This window comes from Cynocephalus volans, chromosome 12, assembly GCF_027409185.1.
Source record: "Cynocephalus volans isolate mCynVol1 chromosome 12, mCynVol1.pri, whole genome shotgun sequence".
Classification (NCBI taxonomy): Eukaryota; Metazoa; Chordata; class Mammalia; order Dermoptera; family Cynocephalidae; genus Cynocephalus; species Cynocephalus volans.
Window position 1 is genome coordinate 93,331,920 of NC_084471.1, and position 24,235 is coordinate 93,356,154.

Consider the following 24,235-nt stretch of genomic DNA (forward strand, 5'->3'; position numbering starts at 1 on the left):
ATTACTTTGACACCTGAAAAGTTAATGAACGACCATCTCCCAAAGTAACTAAGGGTGACATTCTATAACAATAGAACTGACAAGCATGGCCATGAAAATCCTAAAACATAATACAATTAAAGGACATTTTTCTTCATTTCCATAAGCTTAATTCACAAAGCAAAGAAACATAAAGCAATTAAGTAGCAATTCAGAATAAAAAATGTACCCAAACTTGTGGCTGAATGCAAAAGATCAACAAAATGAGCAAAGATTTGCATAACTTCACTAAAATATGTAATAATATATTGAGCTGCCTATACAGCAGTGTTATCTGTAAAGCTTTCCTAAGTCCTGCCAAAACTACTAGTTCAGAAAGCTGACATATGCACAATAGGAAGATAAAAATAATACCAGTTTTCATGCCACTAGTTGTTTGTGGTGGCTGTGTACCATGGGACTAGAAAATATCCAGCAATAACTGTACCTCATTACAGTATGTGATGTCACTGGCTCTTGGAATAAAAATAAAACAAAATAAGATCCAATAAGAACATCTTTTATTATTGGAATGGTCTGTATAAAATGAATTGTAACCTATTTATTGAACCATGAATGGCTCTTAATGTACATTTCTCCACTAAGATAGACAGAGGCCATCTATCAACTCTTTTGTACAGGAGAAATCAAATGAGTATAACACTTACTTTTCCTATGTCTGGTGTAATTCTGTCACCAGTAGCATCTGTCACTTCTAAACATACTTAAGTTAAAGTTTAAATACATGAGTGACAGAGGCAAGACATAGGTAAGACTGTAACAAATAGGTTGTCTGTAACTCCAATAAGCACTTCAATACTGAAAAGACACCAACCGACAACAAATAAAAGACTCTTCTAGGCTCCAGGTAGACATAATCTCAAATAAAAGGCATGACTATTACAAGATAACATCAATCTTTCTGGCTGAAAAGAAGGACACAGATTATTGCTGCTACAAAAAGGTGCAAATAGAAGTAGATTCTAGAAAATAAGCACTACTGGATAAACTTAGTCAAGTTAGTGTTTGTACTCATTTGTTTTGAGAATCTAAAAATCCAAGGAGATATTAGTAACAATGCTCATAATATCTCTATGTGTTTTTGTGACTTATAAATATTTAACAGAAACTGGTGGTAATCCTACAGCACCAAACATCACTACAAATAGTAGATACCATGAGGAAACAAATGCAGAAAAAGGCATAAAATTCTCACTCTATACCTCATAAGCTTTCTAAAAAGTATTTTTATAAAAAGCGTCTATCGACAAGTGCAAAATTAAAGGTTAAAAATTAGCAATTGTCTATAAACTTTAAAAGTAAAAACTCAGAAAATCATTCTCAATTCTAAAACTGTGGTCTAGGGACTATCGGTGAAGAAAGGCTTCCTTCGTCTCCCTATCCCCATCCATGGCTTTTTAGTAGCTACCTGCCTGACTTAAAAAATTCAATTATTTAGAAGTGATTTTCTAAAAGATCTTCAAGATTTTAACATTCCATCATTGATGGCTGTACCATAAACATTTCTTTGTCCTTTAAAATAATTAACAGATTCCCAATGAGGCAGACATGTCACACTAACTGTAAAAAACATTACACAATTAGCACGTAATGACTTAAACAGAATTCTCAGCTCTGACTATGGAATGGAGTGTTAAGTGGAAGCACAGCTGCAAAACACTGTGAGGCTTGTCTTGGCACTGGCATACCCTCCAAGTTTTGCTGTTTTCACGGATGATGAAATAAGAGACAGAGAAAATGCTGTCACACAGCAGATCACTGGAAGGGCCAATGATGGATATGTGAGTTACTGCACATGGTCTGAATACATGGCCTACTTGCTCTACCAACTCTCTCCAATGCACGGTCCAGAATTAATCTCAGTTTTGATTCACTAAACCAACAAACGAGTAAAATTCTAGTGAAAAACTAACTGCAAAGCACAGATGCAAAGGGAGACCACGTACTTCTTCTGGGACTACACACACATGAAATGTGATCCTTCTGTGAGCTGCGGCTGAGTGGATGGAACTGGAGACGCCGAGGACTCAGGAGACGGGGACAGACTTTTCACTAAAACACACCAAGAAAATGTGAGAAGCTAAAAAATCTTTGAGACATATTTGGATAAATCCTGACACTGTGATCCCACAACAAATAGAAGGTGTTTTGGGAAGGAAGGAATATCTCTATTTGGGTTCTGCTGTAATGTTCTAAATCTGGCAACTGATTATTCAGTATGAAGTGTTTCCTGAAGACTGCTTAAAAATTCTTCTTTTCTTTCAGGTTAATTTTCAGGTGTCTGTCAGTGAGTTCTGATAGGTCTTTTTTAGTTCCACGCAGCTAAATACTATAGATGATTTAAATTTTGTGGGTTTAATACTACTACTACACCACTTTGATTCAGACCTGCTGTATAATAACCAAAAGCGGCCAGTGACAATTTTCTTAAAAAAGTGAGAAATCCTGTGCACACTGCCTTATAAGTGATAGAGGCAAAGGAAAAGACAGTGCTTAGTGTTTGTTACAAGAGAACATGACTGATGACATAAATTTGCATGTTACACGTGTATAGGATACAGAAAATGTGCTGCCCAGAACTCCATGCTCTTCCTAAGAATAGTCCTGAATAATAACATTTCATTGTTCTTACCCTTCTGCAAAAGGGCGGGAGTGATTACTAGGAATGGTTTTTTGCTTATGGACTACAAGAAGCAAAGGTGATAAAATGCACTAGTGGTATGATCCTCCCCCGCCCCCGCCAAAATCATAAAGAGAGAAAGAAAAAAAAAAGATTTGTGAAGAGTACAGAAAATATGAGAGAACAGCACAGACCCATCTGCTTTGCAATATGCTATGATGATGATCTTCACTATCAAAGAAAAACCCAGATGTGGATTACAGCAGGGGCTAGAGTAAACAAAATCCACTCTGCTACTTTATATATTAAATCCTCCACAATTCCCAAAGTGGCAAGTTTGTGAATACCCCGAGAATGGTAAATTTTCCAAGTACTAAAGGATCTTCTTCTTTGAGAAAGTTTACCATATATGTTAATGATTAAAAAAAAAAAACAATCTGCACCAGCCAGCTGCAAAAATAAACAAACAAACAAACAAACACGAACAAAATAAAACAAAACCAAAACCCAACAAGCTGACTCCCAAGCCAGAGCAGACTCTGCGGCAGGAGTTGTCCTTTCTCCTTTGTCCCCCCTGCATCCCTGCTGAAGGTGCATGCGGCAAAAGCTGATTAATCTGCAGTCAAGGTACTTAAGTGGCTCCCCTATTAGAATCTCTATGTGGAAAATAAACTTAGAAGTTCAGAGAAAACACCAGTGAGAAAAGTATGAAAATGTGCAATCTACCTGTCATTGTCTGATCCCCTCTAGAAACCTCAGGAGTTGGTTCATAAGAAATAACAGTTTCTCCTTGTTCATCAATATTGTCCTTTGTATTTTCTTCACGGTGGCCTTCAGGTTTATGATTTGGGATCTGTGTCTCATCTTGATGGCTAATGAAAATAGATTGGTATTTTAAAATCTGTTATTATAGAATGTAATTAATTTTTTCTTCCAATTTTTTGTAATAAATTTTAACCATACAGAAAAGATGCCACCACCTATATTAAACAACAGCTAATATTTTGCTTGCAATTAATCCCCTTTCTTCTCTTTTTTTATGGAAATTTCATATATTTAATTGTGCAAATACACTTTCAGATTAACAAATGATTATGAAGCAAACACACGTATCATCACCTCTCAGATCAAGAAACAGAATGCTAGGGATACCCTAGGACCTTAGAACTCCTCCCCGCTTTACTTTCCATCCTATCCAACTCCCTCCTACTTATGTAACCACTATACTATACTAACTTTTGAGGTAATTTTTTCCCCTTGCCTTTTCATGTAAACATGCCACCTGTATAGCTATTTTTAAATGAGACAGCTGCTTTAGAACTTTATATTAATAGAATATAGCAGTTATTTTGTTTTCTGCATATTTAGCTTAATGCTATATTCCCTAAGAATCATTTATGTTGCAGTGGGTAGCTAAACATCGTATATATTTTTTGTTATATAGAATTCCATTGTGTTGATACACTCCAATTTACTTATTCATTTCTATGGTAAATGGACACGTGTTATTTCCAGATTTTATCCAAAGCAAACTATGTAGTTGTGGACATTCTTATGAGCACACAACCTTGGTACATATGTACAAGCATTTCTCTAATGCCAAAAAGTAGAATTTCTAGGCCAAAGGTATGTACATCTTTGATTTTATTGAAAATACCACCCTTGGGGGCTGGCCTGTGGCTCACTCGGGAGAGTGCGGTGCTGATAACACCAAGGCCACGGGTTCGGATCCCATATAGGGATGGCCGGTTTGCTCACTGGGTGAGCGTGGTGCTGACACCACCAAGTCAAGGGTTAAGATCCCCTTACCGGTCATCTTTAAAAAAAAATAAAAAAAAAATAAAAAAGAAAATACCACCCTATTTTTTTAATGGAAATTTCAAACAAACAAACAAAAAAAAGTAGAGCAAATAATATATGAAATCTGTATACTCAGCTTCAGTAATTACCACACTGTGCCAATTTTGTTCCTCATCGCCTCATGTCATTTTAGAATTACTTGAATTAGGATCCAAACAAGGTCCATACACTGTACGGCCTGACAAGTCTCTTAAAAAGTCTACTTTAGGGCCGAGCCCGTGGCGCACTCGGTAGCGTGCTGCGCTGGGAGCGCGGCGACCCTCCCGCCGCGGGTTCGGATCCTATATAGGACTGACCAGTGCACTCACTGGCTGAGTGCCGGTCACGAAAAAACGACAAAAAAAAAAAAAAAAAAAAAAAAAAAAAGTCTACTTTAATCTAAAACAAAGTGCTCCACATCCCTTCTATTCTTTGCACCACTTGCCCTTTTCTTTTTGGGCAGTTGGCCAGTACAGGGATCTAAACCCTGTGACCTTAGTGTTATCACTCTGGGCTCTAACCACCTGAGCTAACCAGCCAGGCCTATTCTTTGCTGTTTATATGTGAAACTACCTGGTTTATCTGTCCGATACAGCTTACCATGTCCTGGGTTTTGATGATTCTATCCCTCATATTTTCTATAAATTGATATGATTTTAAGGCTTGATCAAATTTAGGTTTTTTGTGTTTTTTTTGGGGGGGGGAGCAAGTAAAACTTCTTTAGGTGGGTGTCATGCACTATTGCACTAATGATTGCATTAATAGACTGTCTCTCCCCCCCCCCTTTTTTTTTTAGCACCTGGCCAGTATGTGGATCTGAACCCTTGATCTTGATGTTATTATAGCACCACACTCTAACCAAGTGAGCTAACCGGCCACCTGCCTAGGAACACTAAATCACAGCACTTCTTTTCTCCAGAATTGGTAATTTTTTTTTTTTAGTAGACTGAGACTGAGGATATACACTTAAGAGGGCTAGTTAAGAAATACAGCTAAAAAATAAAAGCAAATCACATAATCTTTGGAACTCCCTTCAAACAACTTAGACTTCTGATCAATGTCTACCATTACAGAGACAATGCTGAAACTTCTACTTTGCTATAGCTATATGCCTCACAGCATTTGTTTTTGTTTGTTTTGTTTTGGCGGCTAGCTGATACAAAGACTGAACCCTAGACCTTGGTGTTATCAGCACCATGCTCTAAACCAACTGACTGAGCTAACCAGCCAGTCTTACAGCATTTTTTTTTGGAAAGGTATCACTTATTGAATACTTCACAGGTGCTAAGCACAGTGTTAAGTGCTATACATATATTTTCTTATTTAATCTTTACAATAACAGGCTGGCTGTTTGGCTCAGTTGGTTAGAGCTCAGCCTTGTAACACCCAAGGTCAAGGGTTCAGTTCCCTGCACCAGACAGCAGCAAAAAAAAAAAAAAAAAAAAAAATCCTTACAACAGTCTTGCGTGGTGGTACACAACTCCTAAGTAGCTAAGTTGGCCCTGGAATCCAATACTCTTTGACTCTGAAGTTTACCATTTTTGAGCAGTTATACAGTTTTGTGAATGACTCCTTTATTTTTCCTGTTTATTACCTGTATGTAACATCCTCAGGCACTTCTTCTTTGTTTCTTTCTTTATTCATCAATTCCTCGGAATTTACTCCATTTGGCTCAGGTTTCAAAAGCATTTCGTAAAAAACATTTTCAGCTTTTTTAAGCTATAGAATAAAAAGAAAACTTTTCTTTTCAAAGCATCCTCATCACATTTAATATTTATCAGTAAATCTAAAATGATTCCAAAATAAAAAGCTTACTAAATCGTTTATATCATACTCATCAAATATTACTGACAATTTAGGTTCAAGTATGAGAGTATTAAAAATATTAGCATTCTTTACTACTTGGATGGAAAAAGTTATTTGTTCAAAAAGAGGATGCACATCACTAAGACCCTTGGGACATAAGATTCTTTAATTGGGTTAACAATCATTTATCCCAGCCTTAATTGATTGTGTTTTAAATTTTCAATTAACACATTTTGATGTTGCTGAATATGTCAATCAAATTAAAGAAATCTTGTCATTTCATTTAGAAAATGGCCCCTGTAACTGAAAGAAACATACTTTATCTTCAACTTTACCACTTAACATAATCTTCGAAAACCTACCCCTCCGGAATATCTGTCCTAAAATAATTTCTCTACCTCTTTGCTGAAATCCGTATTTTGGGGTTCAGCTTCTTTTAGTTGAACGATTTCTGCAGCAGGCGTTTCATGGTTTGGCTTTATATCATTTTCTTTGATGACAGTGTCCAATTCCTTAATGTTGTCATCTTTCCTTCGCATCTGCCCAAAAGATATACAGCATTTTTAGATTCATACTGCACATGCATGTATATTTTATAGATAGTGCCTATCAACACACACACAGACACACACACACATGGGTACTTCAAAAAGTTGATGAAAAAATAGAAATGAAAGATAATATGAATCTTTCCGTGAACTTTCTGAAGACCCCTAGTATATGTATGTGCACATATATATATATACAGAGCAGTATTCCACACATTTTTCTCACCTCTCTTTTTAAATCATCCATTTTGCAATTTGTAAAATGTGCCATTATTCAACAGTTGCTGTGTTTAATCTCCATTAGCAATGCCTGCTCTTGATTAGATGAAAAGGGCATGTCTATTAGAATAGGGAAGCACTTTCAGCTGATGCATCCAGTTTATTCCATTACAGATAAATACTCAGACACTACTACCAGGTGACAACTGTCTACTAACAGGGATACATCAGACAGAAGCTACTAAAAAGGTTCGCTAGTCTGCTATTTCTGTGTTTATAAAGAAAAGCCACAAATAAATGGAATGGTATCACTTTACAAGGCTGAAGTTGAGGTGTGATGATAGTAGACTTACAACTTTTACTTAGAAGCTCTCTCCTGCTACAATTTAGGTCATGTTAAATTAGGACACACAGTAATACACATTTTATTGGGAGGGGAATTGGGGACTATCTTGGTAGCCTACATGACATTTTACAATTATTGAAAACACTTTTATCTTCCTAGTGTTTCTCTGTAGGAAAGAGGGCAGGTTGTATCACTACCTTATGGTAGAGGAGATTCAGTCCACAATGGCATCTAAGAAATACTTCAGCTCTGGTCTCTTGAGCCCAGAGTTATTTCCATTTTACTAATAACCTGTCTTAGCTTAATATTTTAAGAATTAAATGTCATGCATTGCTTAACGATGAAGATATGTTCTGAGAAATGCATTGTTAGGCAATTTCATCACTGTGTGAATATCACAGAGTGTACCTACACAAACCTAGATGGTACAGCTTACTACACACCTAGGCTACAAACCTGTACAGCCTGTGACTGTACTGAATACAGCAGGCACCTGTAACACAATAAGTGTTTGTGTATTTAAACATATCTAAAAATAGAAAAGGTACAGTAAAAACATGGTATTACAGTCTTATGGGACTTCCATCATATGGGTCTGTCATTGACTGAAACATTGTTATGCAGTGCATGACCATAATACAAAATTGTAGATCTTTAAAAACTCATCAATCATGTAACTCTGTGATTCTACAATTCAAGTGATATTAGATTGACACACAAGAATAATCAAAAGCAATGATATACCTGGGTAACCCTGAATGGATTATCTCTTAAATCCGAAGGACTCTGTGAGGGTGACTGGTCAGAAGCACCAATGACAGTCAATCCTTTTTTCTTTTCCCTTAGGCATGCTTGTTGATGTCTCCTTATTCTTTCCATTTGCTCTTCCACAGTCATTCTAGGTCGAGTAGTCTCAGCCAAACAGAGCTGTTCCACTGCACTTCTTGGTCTTTCCTTCAAATTAAAAATAAACACATGAATACATAAATATAGAATAACTTATGAAAAGTACGACGGAATAAAAAATGTTGTAAAGTGCATTTATTTATTTTGTTTTAAAAATAAAAAGTGGAGGTTTTGAATGTTATTTAGCTAACACCAGAAAGGCAAATTAGGCTATTTTATCCTTAACTGGTAATTGGTGATGCACAGTCAATGATGAAAAGAAAGAGAAAAGGAATACAGGGACTTTTCTTGGCTAAAAAAAAGTCATAAAGGGGTATGGCAGCTCTGGAGTAAGCCTACCCCATGGCCCTCAAACAGGAAACTGCATAAAACTCAAACTAGGAGAAGGGGACAGACGGATAGACACACACACACACACACAGACACACACACACACACACACACACACACACACACACACACACTAAATATGAGAAATTTCTTTTAATGAAATATAATGTTTTAAGTCACACATTTACTGTGAAAAGGCTAGTAGACAAAACACCCTCAGATATTTTATGATCAATAATATAACTACAGAAATATTTTTTTTGGCAGGTCTGGGTACAGTGGTGTTTAAAACCAATTGATCACAACCAGCCACAGATTTCTTTGTTCCTTCTCCACTCCCACCATTTCACTTGACTCATTAAAAAAAAAAAAAAAAAAATTCTATAAATCAGACTATAATATTTGAAAATTTTTATATATGTATATATGTATACATATGAGGGTACTTCATTAAACAACCAATTCTTCTTTCTTCTTAAAGTTGTAAAACAATATTGGTATAAGATCCAAAATAGTACTTCAAGAATTAGTCATATGCAAATTTTAGCTTATTTTATGTAGTATAAATTTTAAAGATTAAGCATATTCTAGAACCTATATATAGAATCCATAAGGTTTCTTTGTGCCTTCTGGTCTGAGCTGGCAGGAACCGACCAAGATGGTAACAGACATTGCTGGAGTTTTTGAAAGAAGCCAGGTAGAGGTGAGTATTTCTGTGACCAAGCAGTATGTCTGGTTAACTGCTAAGATCCTTTCGTATCCACTGCAACCTGTGGCGCAGGAGCTACAGATCTGGGACTATTTTCTACTGTACAGAATAAACATCTTAAAGAGCTCAATTAGAAACTAAAAGGAAAAGAAAAATGGAAAGCCTTAATATGCAGAACAAATAACGATCCTCATTTATCTGGTAAAAAACCATCTACTTTTACAAACAAAAATGAAAACAAAAAACACATTACTGTTACTGGCCAGCCACCACAACAAACACATTAATTTTTTAAAAAAGTAAATTCTGGATACTAATTAGGGACTTTGGTACCCTTTTCCTGTCATTTTTGGTAACAACAATTGTGCATTCTTCCCAAAGTTTTTCTATGCTTATTCAAAAGTGTCACACTCAACTTTCTTTTCCGAATAACCATATCATACACATCTATTTTCTTCTTCTTCTTTTTTTTTTTTGGCAACTGACCAGTAAGGGGATCCAAACCCTCGACCTTGGCATTACAATACCATGCTCTAATCAACTGAGTTAACCAGCCAGCCCTACTTTTAAAGTCTGTATATAATTGATTTTCAGATTTTTTCCTCCTATATTACAACTGAAAAAGAGTATCTCATTGGAGTTGTAGTTAGCATTTTTAAAATTATTATTGGTGTTGAGCAATTTTCATATGACCAAGGTCAAGGGTTTGGATCCCTATACAGACCAGCTGCCAAAAAAAAAAAAAAAATTTTTACAGATGTTCTTAATATATGATAAAACCGGTCCATTATATACATTGCAAATATTTTCTTCTGGCATTGGTATCACTTATAAAAAGCCCTTTCCAAGGGCTTCAGGTCAAGATGGCAGAATAGATGGTCCCTAGCATCACTCTCTCCCACAAATCAACCAATTTACAACTATGAAAAACCAACGACAGCCAAGCTGGGACCGCTAGAGCTTAGGGGAAGAGGAGGAGAGACCCACGGAGTACATGAAGGCAGGAGAAGCCATGATGAGAGAAAGACAAAACCACTCTGACTGGAGCTGCTGAGCGCACGGAGCAGGAACTGGCAAAAGCCACAGCTGCGCTCTTCGGATGGAGTTGCTTGGAAGTGGCAGGGGAGAAGAGGGCCTTGGTGGCCCCCAGGCCAGCAAGATCACTAACAGGGTACCTGTAGACCCACATAGAAGTGAGGAGACAGAACAACGGAAAAAAAGGAGCCACTCATGAGGCTGGTGAGTGATCCCAAGGGACTGGCTCAGGGCCCATCCCATGGGAAGTGTTTGCAGTATGGGTGGTGGGGGAGATGGGTCACTGAGGGAACATGGGGGCACAGCAAGGACAGCTAATCTGCCCTCCAATCAGCGCAGGACCACTCAGAGGAGACTGGTCAGGAGTATAGAACTGCAAGGGGTGTACTTTGCTCAGGCCCAGACCAGAGTTTCTATACAACCCAGGTGCACCAGATCTCATGAAACCTGGAAGTATCTATAAAGTCAACCATTAAAATGTGAGCTGCACAAAAAGCCTTCCCCAGGGAATCAGTAGCAAAGCAGCAATTTAGCTCAACCACAGAGCTCAAGTACTGGTCCCCACAGGAAGTTCCCCTATTTTAGAAGTAAGCAAAGGACAGCAAATTAGTTCCAGTGCAGAGTTTAAGTGGTGGGAACAGTGAATAATCCAGCACAGAACTGAAAGACAAAACAAAATGCCCAGAGACCAGAGACAAAGTTTGATATTAACTAGCAAAGGTCTCATTTCAACACCTAGAAGGACCAGAAGTCCCCTGGGCTACCAAGCCAGAGAGTGGGGAGGGCTGGGGGCCTTGGCCACACTCCCCGACAGGTACAAGCAATCCAGCAAAGACTACCAAACTGCCACAAGAAATGTCCTGGCCTCCAGAGCCGGGGTTGTGGAGGGCAAGGGATTTAGCCACACCCTCCTGACATCTGAACCCAGCCCAGCAATGACCCAGTGACAGCTGGAAGTCCCCTGGTCTCCCCTGTAGGAATGAGGGGGGTGGCACAGGCCTCAACCTGGCCCATCCTCCTACCTCCTTCCATCCCTTTTCCTTTCTCCCCCTCCCTCCCAACTGCTTCACAACATCATAGAGTGTAAAAAAATATATACATATTAATAAATAAATTTAAAAAAATAAAACGATTGTTCCTGTGTGATTATATAACCACTTTTTCCTCCAGAATTTGTTACGTTGAACTCCTCTAGTATTTACGATAGTCGTAGAATATAAATCCACTAATATCTTTTTGCTTGATGTCAAAAATATTTTTGACATCAAGCCATTTTTTAAGCCATTTTTCTGTTGATTTGTTAATTTTTAGCATTATAATTTCCAAAGAAAACAACCTTGCAACCTGTAAAAAATGCCTAATTCTCTGAACAGAGTATTACAGAACCATGACCACTAATGTTAAGAAATACACAGCTATTCATTATTTTTATTCCACAATAATTATTTCTATGTCTTTATAATTTGATACTAATTGAAAACATTACATTCTTAAAATTTGTTAGATTTTTTGGGTGTATACTTTTTAGCTATACTTTAATATCTTTCAAGAATAACCATATATCTTATCATTTGGAGTAACTTTTGGTCTTTTCTTATAGCTTAAAATTATCTCAATACCAAATAAGTACCGCATTTATAAAGATGAAAAGTAAAAGTTCGTTTGTAGCTCAAATTTCTCGAGAACACTTAGAGAAAGGAGTTAAGTATCCTCAGCATCTTCACAAGAAGAACAAGATTAGGCTGCCTTAGAGTCAGTTTGAATGAACTAGATCTTGGATGAAAATGTGAAATACAGGATTTATTTCCAGTACCAATTTACATCTCTCAGAGTAACCAGAAGATCAGCAAACTCCCAAACTACCACATCTGAAAGGCCCTGCAACCTCAGGCTAACTAGTAAATCCATTAACTTCTGTGTCACTACAGGACATGTCTATCACTCTCATCAAGGAAATTCTTAAGAGGCATCAGGGTATGTATATAGCACAGGGGGATTCCACAAATTGTGCACTAAGACCCATGTCAAGGCTAACCAAAAGAAATCTAGATTAGGTATTGACTACGTCTTTCCTCTGAGGTGATAATAATTTTTTAAAAAATTAAGATTACTTAGTTTTTCTTAGAGTATGTGAAAAAGAATGCTCATAAAACACTAAAAATGGAAACATGTAAGAAAGCAATAAATAGGTTTGAAAATCCTTCTAAAAGTTAATTTTCTAGTTAAATACCGTTCTTAGATCCATCATCTTCTTAGTTTTCCTTAAGGTTACATATGAAGCTATTGTCGAAGATTCGGGTGTTGGTGATTTTGTTCTTGGAGGGACTACTCCAACAGGAAAGTGGGAGCCTAAAATTTAAAACATCAGTAAGTTCTACAAAACATCTTTTATACAACACTGCTTTCTTTGGACATACTTAATTTCTTAGGCTTTTAAAATAAGAAAGCAAAGTTATAATTTGAAAAGAACCATAAATCAGTCAAGAATACTACTAGAAAAATTTATGGTTAACTTTAGAAATAAAGTTCTACAGATTAACATATGAAATTTAAAAAAATTAATTATAGGGGCTGGCCAGTTAGCTCAGTTGGTTTAGAGCATGGTACTATCAACACCAAGGTCCAGGGTTCGATCCCTGTACTGGCCAGCCTCCAAAACAACAAAGAAAAATTAATTATAAAATGCCCTCTTTTGTTGCACTGGTACAAATCTATCATCACCCTAATTAGTTAGTCTAATTCACCCACATATTACAAAATCTATGGCCCAGAAGGGTTAAGTGATTTTCTCTTTACGTTCTTACTTTCTGTTTGGTCTTTTTCAGTCACACCATATTGCCTCGACAAAGTATCTACTAACAATGTTGACAATAGTTAACTATAGGTAATCTTTACTTTCTCTTGTAGTTTTCAAAATTTCTAAAATGAACACACACCACTTTTATAATTAGAAAACTACATGCAAAAACCATTAACACAACAATAAAAACTAATAGTAAGTTAACATATACAATGTATGCATTTAGACCACAGCCATCTTGTGTAAGAGAATATATACGCTATTGCCCACAGAGTGTCTTCCACTGCAGATACAGTAAAAGAACAAATTATTAAAATATCAATGGTTGTGTTAAAAAAACCCACATCACTTTGAGTTTGCTTAAAGTTACAAAGAAAAAGCCTGTATTATGCTAGTTACTGACCCATTTTAAGAGTCCTATATTAAGTCATGTGACACAAAATAAGTGACACCATAAATTTTTTTTCTTGACAGCTGGCAGGTATAGGGATCTGAACCCTTGACCTGGTGTTATCAGCACCATGCTCTAACCAAAACATCACAATTGATCAGTGTACTTCAGATATTTATTCAGAAGACAACCTATGATTAAGTTACAACCTCCCCCCCTTTTTTTGGGCAGCAGGCCTAAATACACAGATCCAAACCCTTGACCTTAGTGTTTTAACACTGAACTGTAACCAACTGAGCTAATCAGCCACCCTCCCAAAACCTCAAACTTTTAAAAGAGGCAAAACATCAAAGATTTCAAAACTCACTGGAGAATATATTTCAGGTGATACATTTCTTTATGAGTAAAAAATACATGCACTCATTGGTGGAGTAAATGATGGCTTATCTACTTCACTTTTTCAAGTCAATTAAATTCTTCTTGATGATTTAAAATCACTTATTAAATAATTTATAAATTTTGTGAACCTCACCAGTCACATTTAACCTACATACATAGGGCATTATGGTTGTGTAGGAACCAGAAAAAAATGGAATAGCATATGCAAAATCAAAGAACAAAACACAATCCTTATTTAATGTTTTAAAAACTTTCTCTTAAGAGGAAGCTACAACTCAAACGCCCACAGGGATTAAAAATCCTATTACACATGAAAAATGGCAACTTTTTCTCCATATCCTGTCTGAACGAGGCAGATGCTACCCGGCTCCAGTAAAACAGTGCTGTTGCCAAACAGTTACAAAGTCCCAATTTTTAAATGCTGGCAACCAATTTACTTTTTTGGGGGGGTGGGGTGGGGGGGGCAGAAAAAAAAGAAAACCCATGGCTCAATCTTGTTTATAAAAATTAATGCAAAAATCTGAAATAAATCATTAATAAAATCTAGCAGCACATAAAAGGCAAAATATACTATAACTGGGGTTTATGCTAGAAATACAAATGAATCATTTAATATTAGAAAATCTACTAATTGTAACTTGCCATTTTAATACATAAAAAGAAAAAAATATCCCTGTACTGGCCAGCTGCCAAAAAAAAAGAAAAAAGAAAAATATGATCATCAGGAAACAAAACTAATCAAATTTGGTATTATTAAATTTCCTTTTCATGGAAAAAACCTTTATTAAAATGAGAATAAATGGATATTTCCATAATGATAAAATGCAAATATCTCATACGAAGCCAGCACCATGATCATACTACCTAATTGTTAATTGGATAAATGAAAAAATCTTTCTTTACTGTTTTCATTAAATAGGGCAGATACAAAAGAATAAATAAAAAATATGTAAGATATATAGAATAATCATCCATCTATTTAGTAATCACCCAGTTGAGAAATATCATTACCTTTAATAGCCTTTTCTTGACCCTCCCTAATCCTATCTATTCTCTCTCTCTCTCTCTCTCTTCAGAGGTACTAACTTCTGAATTACAGTCATGTGTTGATTAACGTCAGGGTTCAGAGAAATGTGATGTTAGATGATTTTGTCTTTGTACAAAAGGGAACAGCAATGACTTTTCCTGTTATTTACACTGGCCACTAGTTGCATGAACGTGGGTCCTCTATGTTACTAAGTCTCTTTGTGTCCCACTTTCCTCATCTGTTAATTGATTATTAGAATAAGAGCACCCCTGCAAAGTAAAGAAAATTAAATTACAGGCAGGGATTGTGGCTGGCAATCAGCAAGCACTCAGTGAGCGCTAGTTCTTTTTTTTTTAAAAAGATGACTGGTAAGGGGATCTTAACCGTTGCCTTGGTGTTGTCAGCACCACACTCTCGCAAGTGAGCCAACCGGCCATCCCTATATAGGGATCCGAACCTGCAGCCTTGGTGTTATCAGCACCACACTCCCCCAAGCGAGCCATGGGCCAGCCCTATCTAACTGTTATTAACTATTATTTTGCTATGGGGATGGATAGGAATGATTTAAAAACGCAAGAATTACAAGTAGAAAACAACCCTCTCACTTGGGGTTGAATCTAATGTGTCAAAAGCTTAGCTTTCTTTTTCTTTCTTTTTTTTTTTTTAAAGATGCTTAGTTTTCTATCTTAAAAGTCTGAGCAACCTTTGCGAGACTACCTGTGGGTTAGCTAAGCACTCTTCCCTCAACATATTCTGCAGTAGGTTTGTTTACACCAGCATCACCACAAACATGTAAGTGTAAGTAATGCATTGCCCTTAGACTTTAGGATGGCTATGACATCTCTAGGTGATAGGAATTTTTCAGCTCCATTATAATTTTATGGGAAAATGTCTATTTAGTTTTGCACATTTTTAACCTTTATGCATATATGGAATCACAATATTAAGTGTCTTTTTGCAACTTGATGTTTTCATTCAATACAAGGTTCAACTTTTTAGTAAGTAGCCTTAAGTTTTGGAAGGGTATTTAAAATTTTAATCCAGTTTTGACAATCTATTTCTTTGAAGTGAAACATTTATTTAGCTCAATTATATTTGTTGTAATTACTGATATATTTAGATTTATTTCTATCAACTTATTTATTTTGCATTTTCTCCATGTTTTATTTTTTTCCCTTTCTTCTTTTGGATTATTTTTCCCTCCTTCCATTTGTCTCTCTACTACCTTAGAAGCTGTACAATCTATTTCTTTTCTTCATCTTACATGCAAGCATGCAAACTTACTGTAAGTTTAAAGTTAAATAAGATCATTACCAACCTCTGGAGCAAAATAAAAACCTTACAACATGTTAATACCAATAAACCGCCTCCTGATTTATGTGCTACTGTTGTCAAATATTTTTGTTCTCTACTTTTTTTTAAACCCCCAAATACATTCCTTATTTGTCTATTATATACAGTCAATGTTTGTTTAGTTTTATCCATGTATTTACCACTTTGATTCCTTCTGTCAGCCTTTCCGTATCTGACCACTTTCCTTCTACCTGAAGTATAACACAGCTCTCTTAAATGAGAGCCAATACATGGCAAACTCTCCCAGTTTTTGTCTTTACTACCCTACCCAAGTTTTACTGAGACAAAATGTATATTAAAATACACCGATCTTAAGTGTATAACTGATGAAGTTTCAACAAATTTTTATTCCCGTGTAATTATCTCAAATCAAGATAATGACCACCTTCAACACCCCAAAAAGCTCCCTTCATCAATCCCACCTTCCACCGAAGGCAACTACTTTTCCACTGTTTATTGCAATAGATTATCTTTGCCTGCTCTCAAACTTCATATAAAGGAGATCATACACCATGTCATTTTCATGTTGGGCTTCTTTAACTCAACATACTTTTTTTTTTGATATTCATAAATGTTGTTCATGTATGAGTAGTTTTTTAAAAACTGTTGAGGGGTATTCCATTGTATGAACATACAATCTGTTTATCAATTCTCTTGTTGAATGGATGAATTGTTTCTAGTCTGTGTCTACTATAAATTAGATCTCCTGTAAAAATTCATATATGTCTTTTGAAGAATTATATTTTCATTTTTCTTCGGTAAATATATAGGAGGAATGCTGGATTTAACTTTATAAGAAACTGCCAAACTGTTGTTCCATCTTATGCACCAGAAATGTGTGTGAGTCCTATTATTCCACATCCTAACCATCAACTGGTAGTATCAGTTAAGTTTAACCATTCTAGAGGGGGTAAATTGTGATTTTAATTTGCATCTGCTTTATGATTAGTAAGTTCTAAACTTTTCCTATGCTTAGTAACTGGCCATTTGTATATCTTAGATAAGTGTCCAAGTCTTTTGACCACTTTTTATTGGGTTGTCTGTCTTTATTATTGATTTGCAAAAGTTGTTTATACAGGGGCTGGCCAGTTAGCTTGGCTGGTTAGAGTGTGGTGTTATAACTCCAAGATCAAAGGTTCAAATCTCCATACCAGCCATCCATCCAAAAAAAAGAAAAAGAAAAAAAAAAGAAAAGAAAAAGAAAAAAGTTGTCATATATATATATATGCATTGATAATATTTTTTCCCAATATTTATACTCCAATTTGGTCAGAAGTTTTACATTCCAATGAAATCCAATGAATCAGTTTTCACTGAGAATATAGCCCTCTGAGAGTCCCATCTTTATTTGAGGAGGTTTCCTATCAGACCCCTAATTTGTTCAGGCTCTGAACTCCGTCCTGTCACAAGGTGAAAGCCTGTGTTCAATTAACTTTTGGATTCCTCCCTTCACATAATTATTTTGCCTCTGTGTATTCCTTTTTTACTCTTTCCCATCTTGTGATGATTCTTAAAAAAAATTAAAAATGCTATTAACCAGCATTTGTAATCTCTTTCTTTTTTTGTTTTGGTGGCTGTCTGGTATGGGGATCTGAACCCTTGACCCTAGTGTTACCAACACCATGCTGTAACCAACTGAGCTAACCAGGCAGCTCTTATTTGTAATCACTTTGTGTGGGAGGACTGGCCAGGGTATTCAGTTAGCCATATTACCAAAAGTATTATTTACTTTGGTTTGCAGTCTACTTTTTCCTGCATATTTATAATAATAAGTAACCAATGTAAGGACCAAGACTATGACTATTTGACTTAATTTGTGTATGAAAAGGTAAGAAGTTAATAAAAACTTTCAATAAGGAGAAGATATGATTTGGACGAGAATGAGAAAGGTGTATTTATATTGTGCTTTCAAAAAAGCAGTATTTTAAAAAAAAAACACTTGACATTAGATGACCAAGAAAAATATTATAATTATGAAAAATGCTATGTGTTTTTCAAACTTTGTGATCCTTTAGCAGTCCAGTGGGTTATGATCAGTGCTTATTTCTCCAAAAACATTTTACCTTTTGCCACATTGCTTTCTCTCTGTATAATACGTAATCATAAACAGACACACACTTTTTTGGTGAATCATTTGAAAGTAAGTTGTAGATACTTTTCTACTAAGTGTTTCAGAATTCACATACACCATTAGCTAATATCTAGAACATGTTTAAATTTCCATAATCATCCTGAGAATGTCTTTAGAGCTTTTTCTTTTAATCCATGGGCCAATCAAGTTTCAAACACTGCACTATATCTGGCTTTTTCTATCTTTTTAATCTAGAATAGTTTCCCTCTTACTCTTATCTTTAAACATTAACTTCTTGAAGAATGAGCAGCACTAAAAAAAAAACAAAAAACAAAGTACACATAGTTAAGAGAAACTATTATTTTGAAATTTGTTTTATAGAAATTGTGTAAAAATTTGTTTTGGCCATTAATCCCTTATGCATAATTTTTTTTTTTTGGCAGTTGGCTGGTAGAGGGATCCTTTGGTGTTAACACCACCATGCTCTAACCAGCTGAGCTAATTGGCCGGCCCTCTTATGCATAATTTTGAAATAGTAAACAAATAAGCAAACAAACAAAAAACACCCAGGAAATGGAAAGATTTAAAAAATTTTGGTATAAACTTATTTCTCAGTAAAATGCACCCTGATGTAATGCTTTTTAGCCTTTATTTATCCCAGGTAGGATGAACAGTCCAGAAATATCAATGCGTTTAAAAAGGGGTACTGCCTCCTGTCTAGCTGAGATGACATGTATGGTTTATGGACCATGTTATCTTCCTAATACCTGAAAATTTCTTAATTCAGAAACTCATCAGATTCCAAAGGTTGCAGATAAGGGACTGTGGACTTGTATACGTACTGGATCAATGTGTAAATTGAATTTATTGCTAAAATGTCTGGATAAAAATAGGAGATAAAACATTTCAAATGCTGACCTTTAACAACAGAAGTTTCCACCTCTGAAACAGGTTCTGATTTTTCTTCTCCATTAGATTCATCAACTTCTGCCACTGTTGTTAACTCTGGTTCACTCTTGTAGAGTCTATAATCTGGACCCTTGAAAGGAAAACATATAATTACAAAAAACCCCAAAAAACTGCTAAAAGTTAGTTACTTTTTTGTGTGTGTGGCTGGCTGGTATAGGGATTGAACCCTGGACCTTAATATTATCAGTACCACGCTCTAACCAACTAAAAGTTTCTAACCAACTAAAATGTTTACCTGTAAAGATTGAAATCACACTCTAAAAATTAAATGTCCCAGTCAACTCTCTTGGATATAATACAATTAATACACATGTCACAACTAAGTAGAAAAAAGTAATTTGAAAAATTTTTAACCAGTAACACTTTTGTTTAAAATATTCCTCTTAGGGACAAAGTCACATTTTTATCATGATATAACTAAGGTCTAAAATAATTATATTAACTAAAGAAATTTTCATCTAGAAGGTGTTCTGAATAAGTGAGGTTCATGCCAGCACTAAAATTCCTGTCAAAGAACAACATTTTGTTGTTCTTAAAATTCACTCTATTCCTTTTTTCTTATTCTCTTCTCCTTACTTATTATATTTTACATTTACTGGCTTAACTCCACAAACCTCTTATTTCCAATTTCTAGGAATAATATCTCTTCTTGGCCATGTCCACGTCTTTGAACAGTTTTGCTAGACCGAACTGCCCACATCCTAAACCTTTTACCATTTCTAGTAACAATGTTTTTCTTTCTCCCTTCTTTCTGATCTAAAGATATACTTTTGCCTCCGATATCCTGAAATGGTATATTTAAAATATAGCTCCTCAACATGTGCAAAGTAGTTATTTTATGAAAAATATTATGAAATTATGAAATATTATTAAAATTATAAAAATATTAAAAAGCGAGAATGGTAAAACCAAAGCAGGAAACACAAATGATAAAGTTATATATAAACAAAAAAGCACTGGCTAAACATGGGGTTATAATAAAAAAAAATTCCGTGTGTAAAATAAATTAATTTTTAAAAATGAGAGGGCATGTATGATTATTCTGTGGCTATTCCAGCCACTTACACAGTGAGATCCATTTCTTGGATATCCTTGAACTTGATGAATCTTCTTTTCTTCGGGCAGATGCACTGGGCCCCTGCTATAACAGAGCAAGGAGCTGCTATCACTGGGCAGAGGGGGGATTATGGGAGGCTGCTCTGTAAAGTCATAGGACCGAGGAAGTGGAGGACGAGGTGGGACTACTTCCTCTTCCTAAAGATTGTAGAATAGTCACCTTATTTAGACAAGCAGATTGAATTAAGCATATCTAAATTCTTTGCAATGGTATATTAACTTACATTTACTTTAAGATACTTAAAGGGACACTGCCAAGCTGAAAATCTCATGCTGAAAAATGAAACAAAAAATTCTTATGACAGCCAATAATTGGGTTTCAAATATGGCTGTATCTAATTTTTTTCTGTAACATATTGGTTAGCTTTATACTCGAGCTTAACATTATTAAAACAGTTTATTGTGTGAAACAAATTACTGCATTTCAGGCTGACCGGTTAGCTTAGTTAGTTAGAGTGCAGTGTTACAAAACTAAGGTCAAGGGTTCCAATCCCTGCACCAGCCAGCCACCAAAAACGAACAACAACAACAAAAAAAACAAAAAAACCCCCACCAAAGTACTATATTTCATTTTAAAAATAAAAGAAAAGAATTAATTTAAAAATCTTACTCATTTTTTTTGCCAGTTTTAAGACAGAGAAAAAAAGAAACATTTCTCTTTGATTGGCTTTTATACAAAATTCAAGATTCTTTCAATTAGGTTGACAGTATCTCTTTATAGCTGTAATTTCTTTATGCTATGCATGACGCATGCCAACTTATCTATAAATCATCCTATAACTTTATGAAGTATTAGAAACAATGATAAACTTTCAAATTACTTAGATAAAAGTATGACAATGTTAAAGTTCTAACATAGATGAAAAGTAGTATTTAATTTTTTTTTGCTTTAAGAAAAGAGAAATCACATTACAAGCACTAAATTTATGAACCAATGAAATTTCAAGATTAAAACAATAATTTTCTAAATATTTTAACATTTTTAAGAGCAAAAGACTTAATCACTTCTAATTCATGTGTTACACATTTAAAGTAATTAATTCATAGTTTAAAAAAAACCCTCAAACTTACCTCATTTTTGTACTTAACTGTTGAGAAAGGCTTTGATCCTGCCATACCTATTAAAAAAATTAGAAAACATGACTACTTATACTAAACACACCTTTCTAATCTATAGAAAGAATAATTTTATTTCATTTATTTTAAATGAAGCCTTCAGTTTGTTTTATTTATTTATTTTAACATTTATTTGTGGGGTACACTGTGTTATTTCAATACATCCATACACTGCACAATGATTCACTTATGGTAGACAGCATAGCTGTGTACCCATCAGGTCACCATTTTTCCTCCTCCCATCAGCCTTCAGTTTCTAATCCCTTACATATTAATGTTTTCAGAATTTGAAATCAATTACATTAAAAACATAAATTAAAACAGTTTAAACAAGAGTATGGAGAAATGGGTTTTCTTAAACATTACTAGTATAAGCATAATCTGATGTAATCTTTTAGGATGGCTAGTTGGCTGTACCTATCAAAATGGAAAATGTATGCTTATTTCTCACTTTTTGTAATCCGTTAAGTACTAACATATGTATTTAGTTATATGTATAATAATATTTGTGGTAGCACGGCTGATGACAGCAAAAGAGCCCCTGTAAACAATCTACATGACCATCAATATGGACAATGGTAAATTAACTCTTGTTTACACACACAATGAGTTCTTATACAGCTGTTATTGTAATATATTGTTAAGGAGAAAAAAGCAAATTGTGGAAAAATGGCTATAGGTATCCTATATTTTTGTTGTGGGGTAAAATAACTCCTAAAGTCAAAACACTGTATTTATAATTATACACACAAAACAATGATTATTTTTGTGTGGGTGTGGCTAGCAGAGATTTTGTTTTTTAGTTTATAAACTTGTGTACTGATTCAATGTTACAAAGAAGGCTGACTGTTTTCTGGTGTCGAAAATCTATTAAAATAACAAAAAAAGCCCAATTATAGGTGTCATTCCATTTAAATGTGATACTATGGTGAGTTATCACAGAATAAGTGCAAAGCTAACTCACCTGTCTCTGCAGTGCCTCTCTGCTGTTTGTGTTTTCCCAGCCCTTCCATGACATCTTGAATTCTCCAAAGTTCCTTCTGAATCTGTGCACGCTGAATTCCTGCTGATTCAGTCTACCAGTGAAAATGGATAGACCACATACAGGAAAAATTAAATGAAGTTATAAATTCCACAAATTATATGAAAACAAGAATTGCAGTGGATTAAGTTTTAAAAATATTTAATATTATCTATGTGACTCTCCCAATTTTATAATTCCAGCCACAAAGATAAAAGAGTAAAGAAAGAAAAATACTTAATTTTTCAGATTTAAGTGTACTATTTTACATCTTTCCAATAAGCTGTGCCTTGCATTATGATCCCAGGAAGGCCTATGATTAGAAGGGACTAAAAACAGAAAACAAAAATAAAAGGAAAGAACACAAAACACACAAACCCCAAATTAAAAGCAAAACAACTTCCTTAGGGAGGGAAAAAGAAATGGAAGGTGTACTAGCTTCCTAAGTTCTGAAACATAAAGAAAGAAAAAAATATATTCAGAAGAGTTTTGACTGAAAGAGTTAAATAAATGTACTTGCAAGACAAATCTTCAATTTTGGAATCCAAATTTATCATTGCCATTTTTATTCTATTCTGTTAAATCCATTTTCTTACTTTTATTTTTATTTATTTTATGGTGGCTGTCCAGTACAGGGATCTGAACCCTTGACCTTGGTGTTACAGGTTTTATAACACTGTGCTTTAATCAACCGGGTAAACCAGCCAGCCCCCACTTTCTTACTTTTAATACCCCATTATCACGTCCTCTAAATACCGTAACCAAAACCAAAATAACATCATATTAGTTTTCTTTAAGATTCTTTTAGAACTCTATGACTCTTATTGATAAATAACAATAACACTGTTGTGGATAACAACAAACACCATTTTTAGGAATATAACTTTATGTTAATAAAAACAGGCAATGAAGTACAAAAACTGTCACATTACCTAGAAAAATATTTTCTTTCACTGAATATCAGTTTTTGATGACTGTAGATACTAGAATACAATCAGTATTTTATCAGTATGCTAAGAAGTCCTCTAAGGGGTAGTAATATGTTTACAAAGTCCGTAAGACTAAAGACTATGAACTAACAATTCAAAAAGGTACTATATAACCTAAAACTAGTTATCTAATTTTCCAAGCAACAGGCTGGAAGCATCAAAGTTAAAGGAGCTCACACAGGTCGAGACACAGTGATAGTCCAGGGTATGAATACTGATACATAGGGAGGGAAGATTAACCAAATATCAGACACTTGCATACCTTTATAGAATATGTATTACTTTTGTAATAAATTTAAAAATATATACATATATTGGCAGTCTGAAAGGTATATAATGCAAATCTCATTTTTGTTTTATTTTGCATTTCTCTGGTTACTACTGACTTTGAACAAATGTTCAAACACTTGTCAGTAATCTGAATTTTCCTTTCTATGAATTCATTACTCAGTTTTTTGTCTATTTTTCTAATAGTTTCTTCAAAAAAAAAAAGCTTCTTGCAAATCTAGATCATAAACCTATGTTGAATTTTATATATCATTTTTAACTTTGTCTATGTTGCTTTTGAGGAGAAATCTTTAACTTT

The 24,235-nt window shown here is 34.8% G+C and overlaps 1 protein-coding gene and 1 non-coding gene across 6 annotated transcripts in view; one reads left to right on the forward strand and one right to left on the reverse strand.

The window, feature by feature from the left end:
* PLEKHA5 (pleckstrin homology domain containing A5) overlaps positions 1-24,235 on the reverse strand; it is a 236,786-nt gene that overhangs the window by 504 nt on the left and 212,047 nt on the right. For 3 of the 5 annotated variants that reach the window (XM_063075807.1, XM_063075806.1, XM_063075811.1), the window contains 9 exons: positions 22,604-22,715; positions 21,595-21,641; positions 19,357-19,477; positions 12,628-12,746; positions 8,162-8,371; positions 6,703-6,843; positions 6,093-6,217; positions 3,386-3,531; positions 1,986-2,091 (listed from right to left, as the gene is read on the reverse strand). In XM_063075807.1, the coding sequence (XP_062931877.1) occupies positions 1,997-2,091; positions 3,386-3,531; positions 6,093-6,217; positions 6,703-6,843; positions 8,162-8,371; positions 12,628-12,746; positions 19,357-19,477; positions 21,595-21,641; positions 22,604-22,715 (1,116 nt within the window). In that variant the 3' untranslated portion in view covers positions 1,986-1,996. The remainder of the gene's footprint in view (positions 1-1,985; positions 2,092-3,385; positions 3,532-6,092; positions 6,218-6,702; positions 6,844-8,161; positions 8,372-12,627; positions 12,747-19,356; positions 19,478-21,594; positions 21,642-22,603; positions 22,716-24,235) is intronic. The other 2 variants (XM_063075809.1, XM_063075808.1) reach the window with 1 other exon arrangement.
* TRNAD-AUC (transfer RNA aspartic acid (anticodon AUC)) lies at positions 12,971-13,045 on the forward strand. The gene has a single exon. It is a non-coding gene; the product is annotated as a tRNA-Asp (tRNA).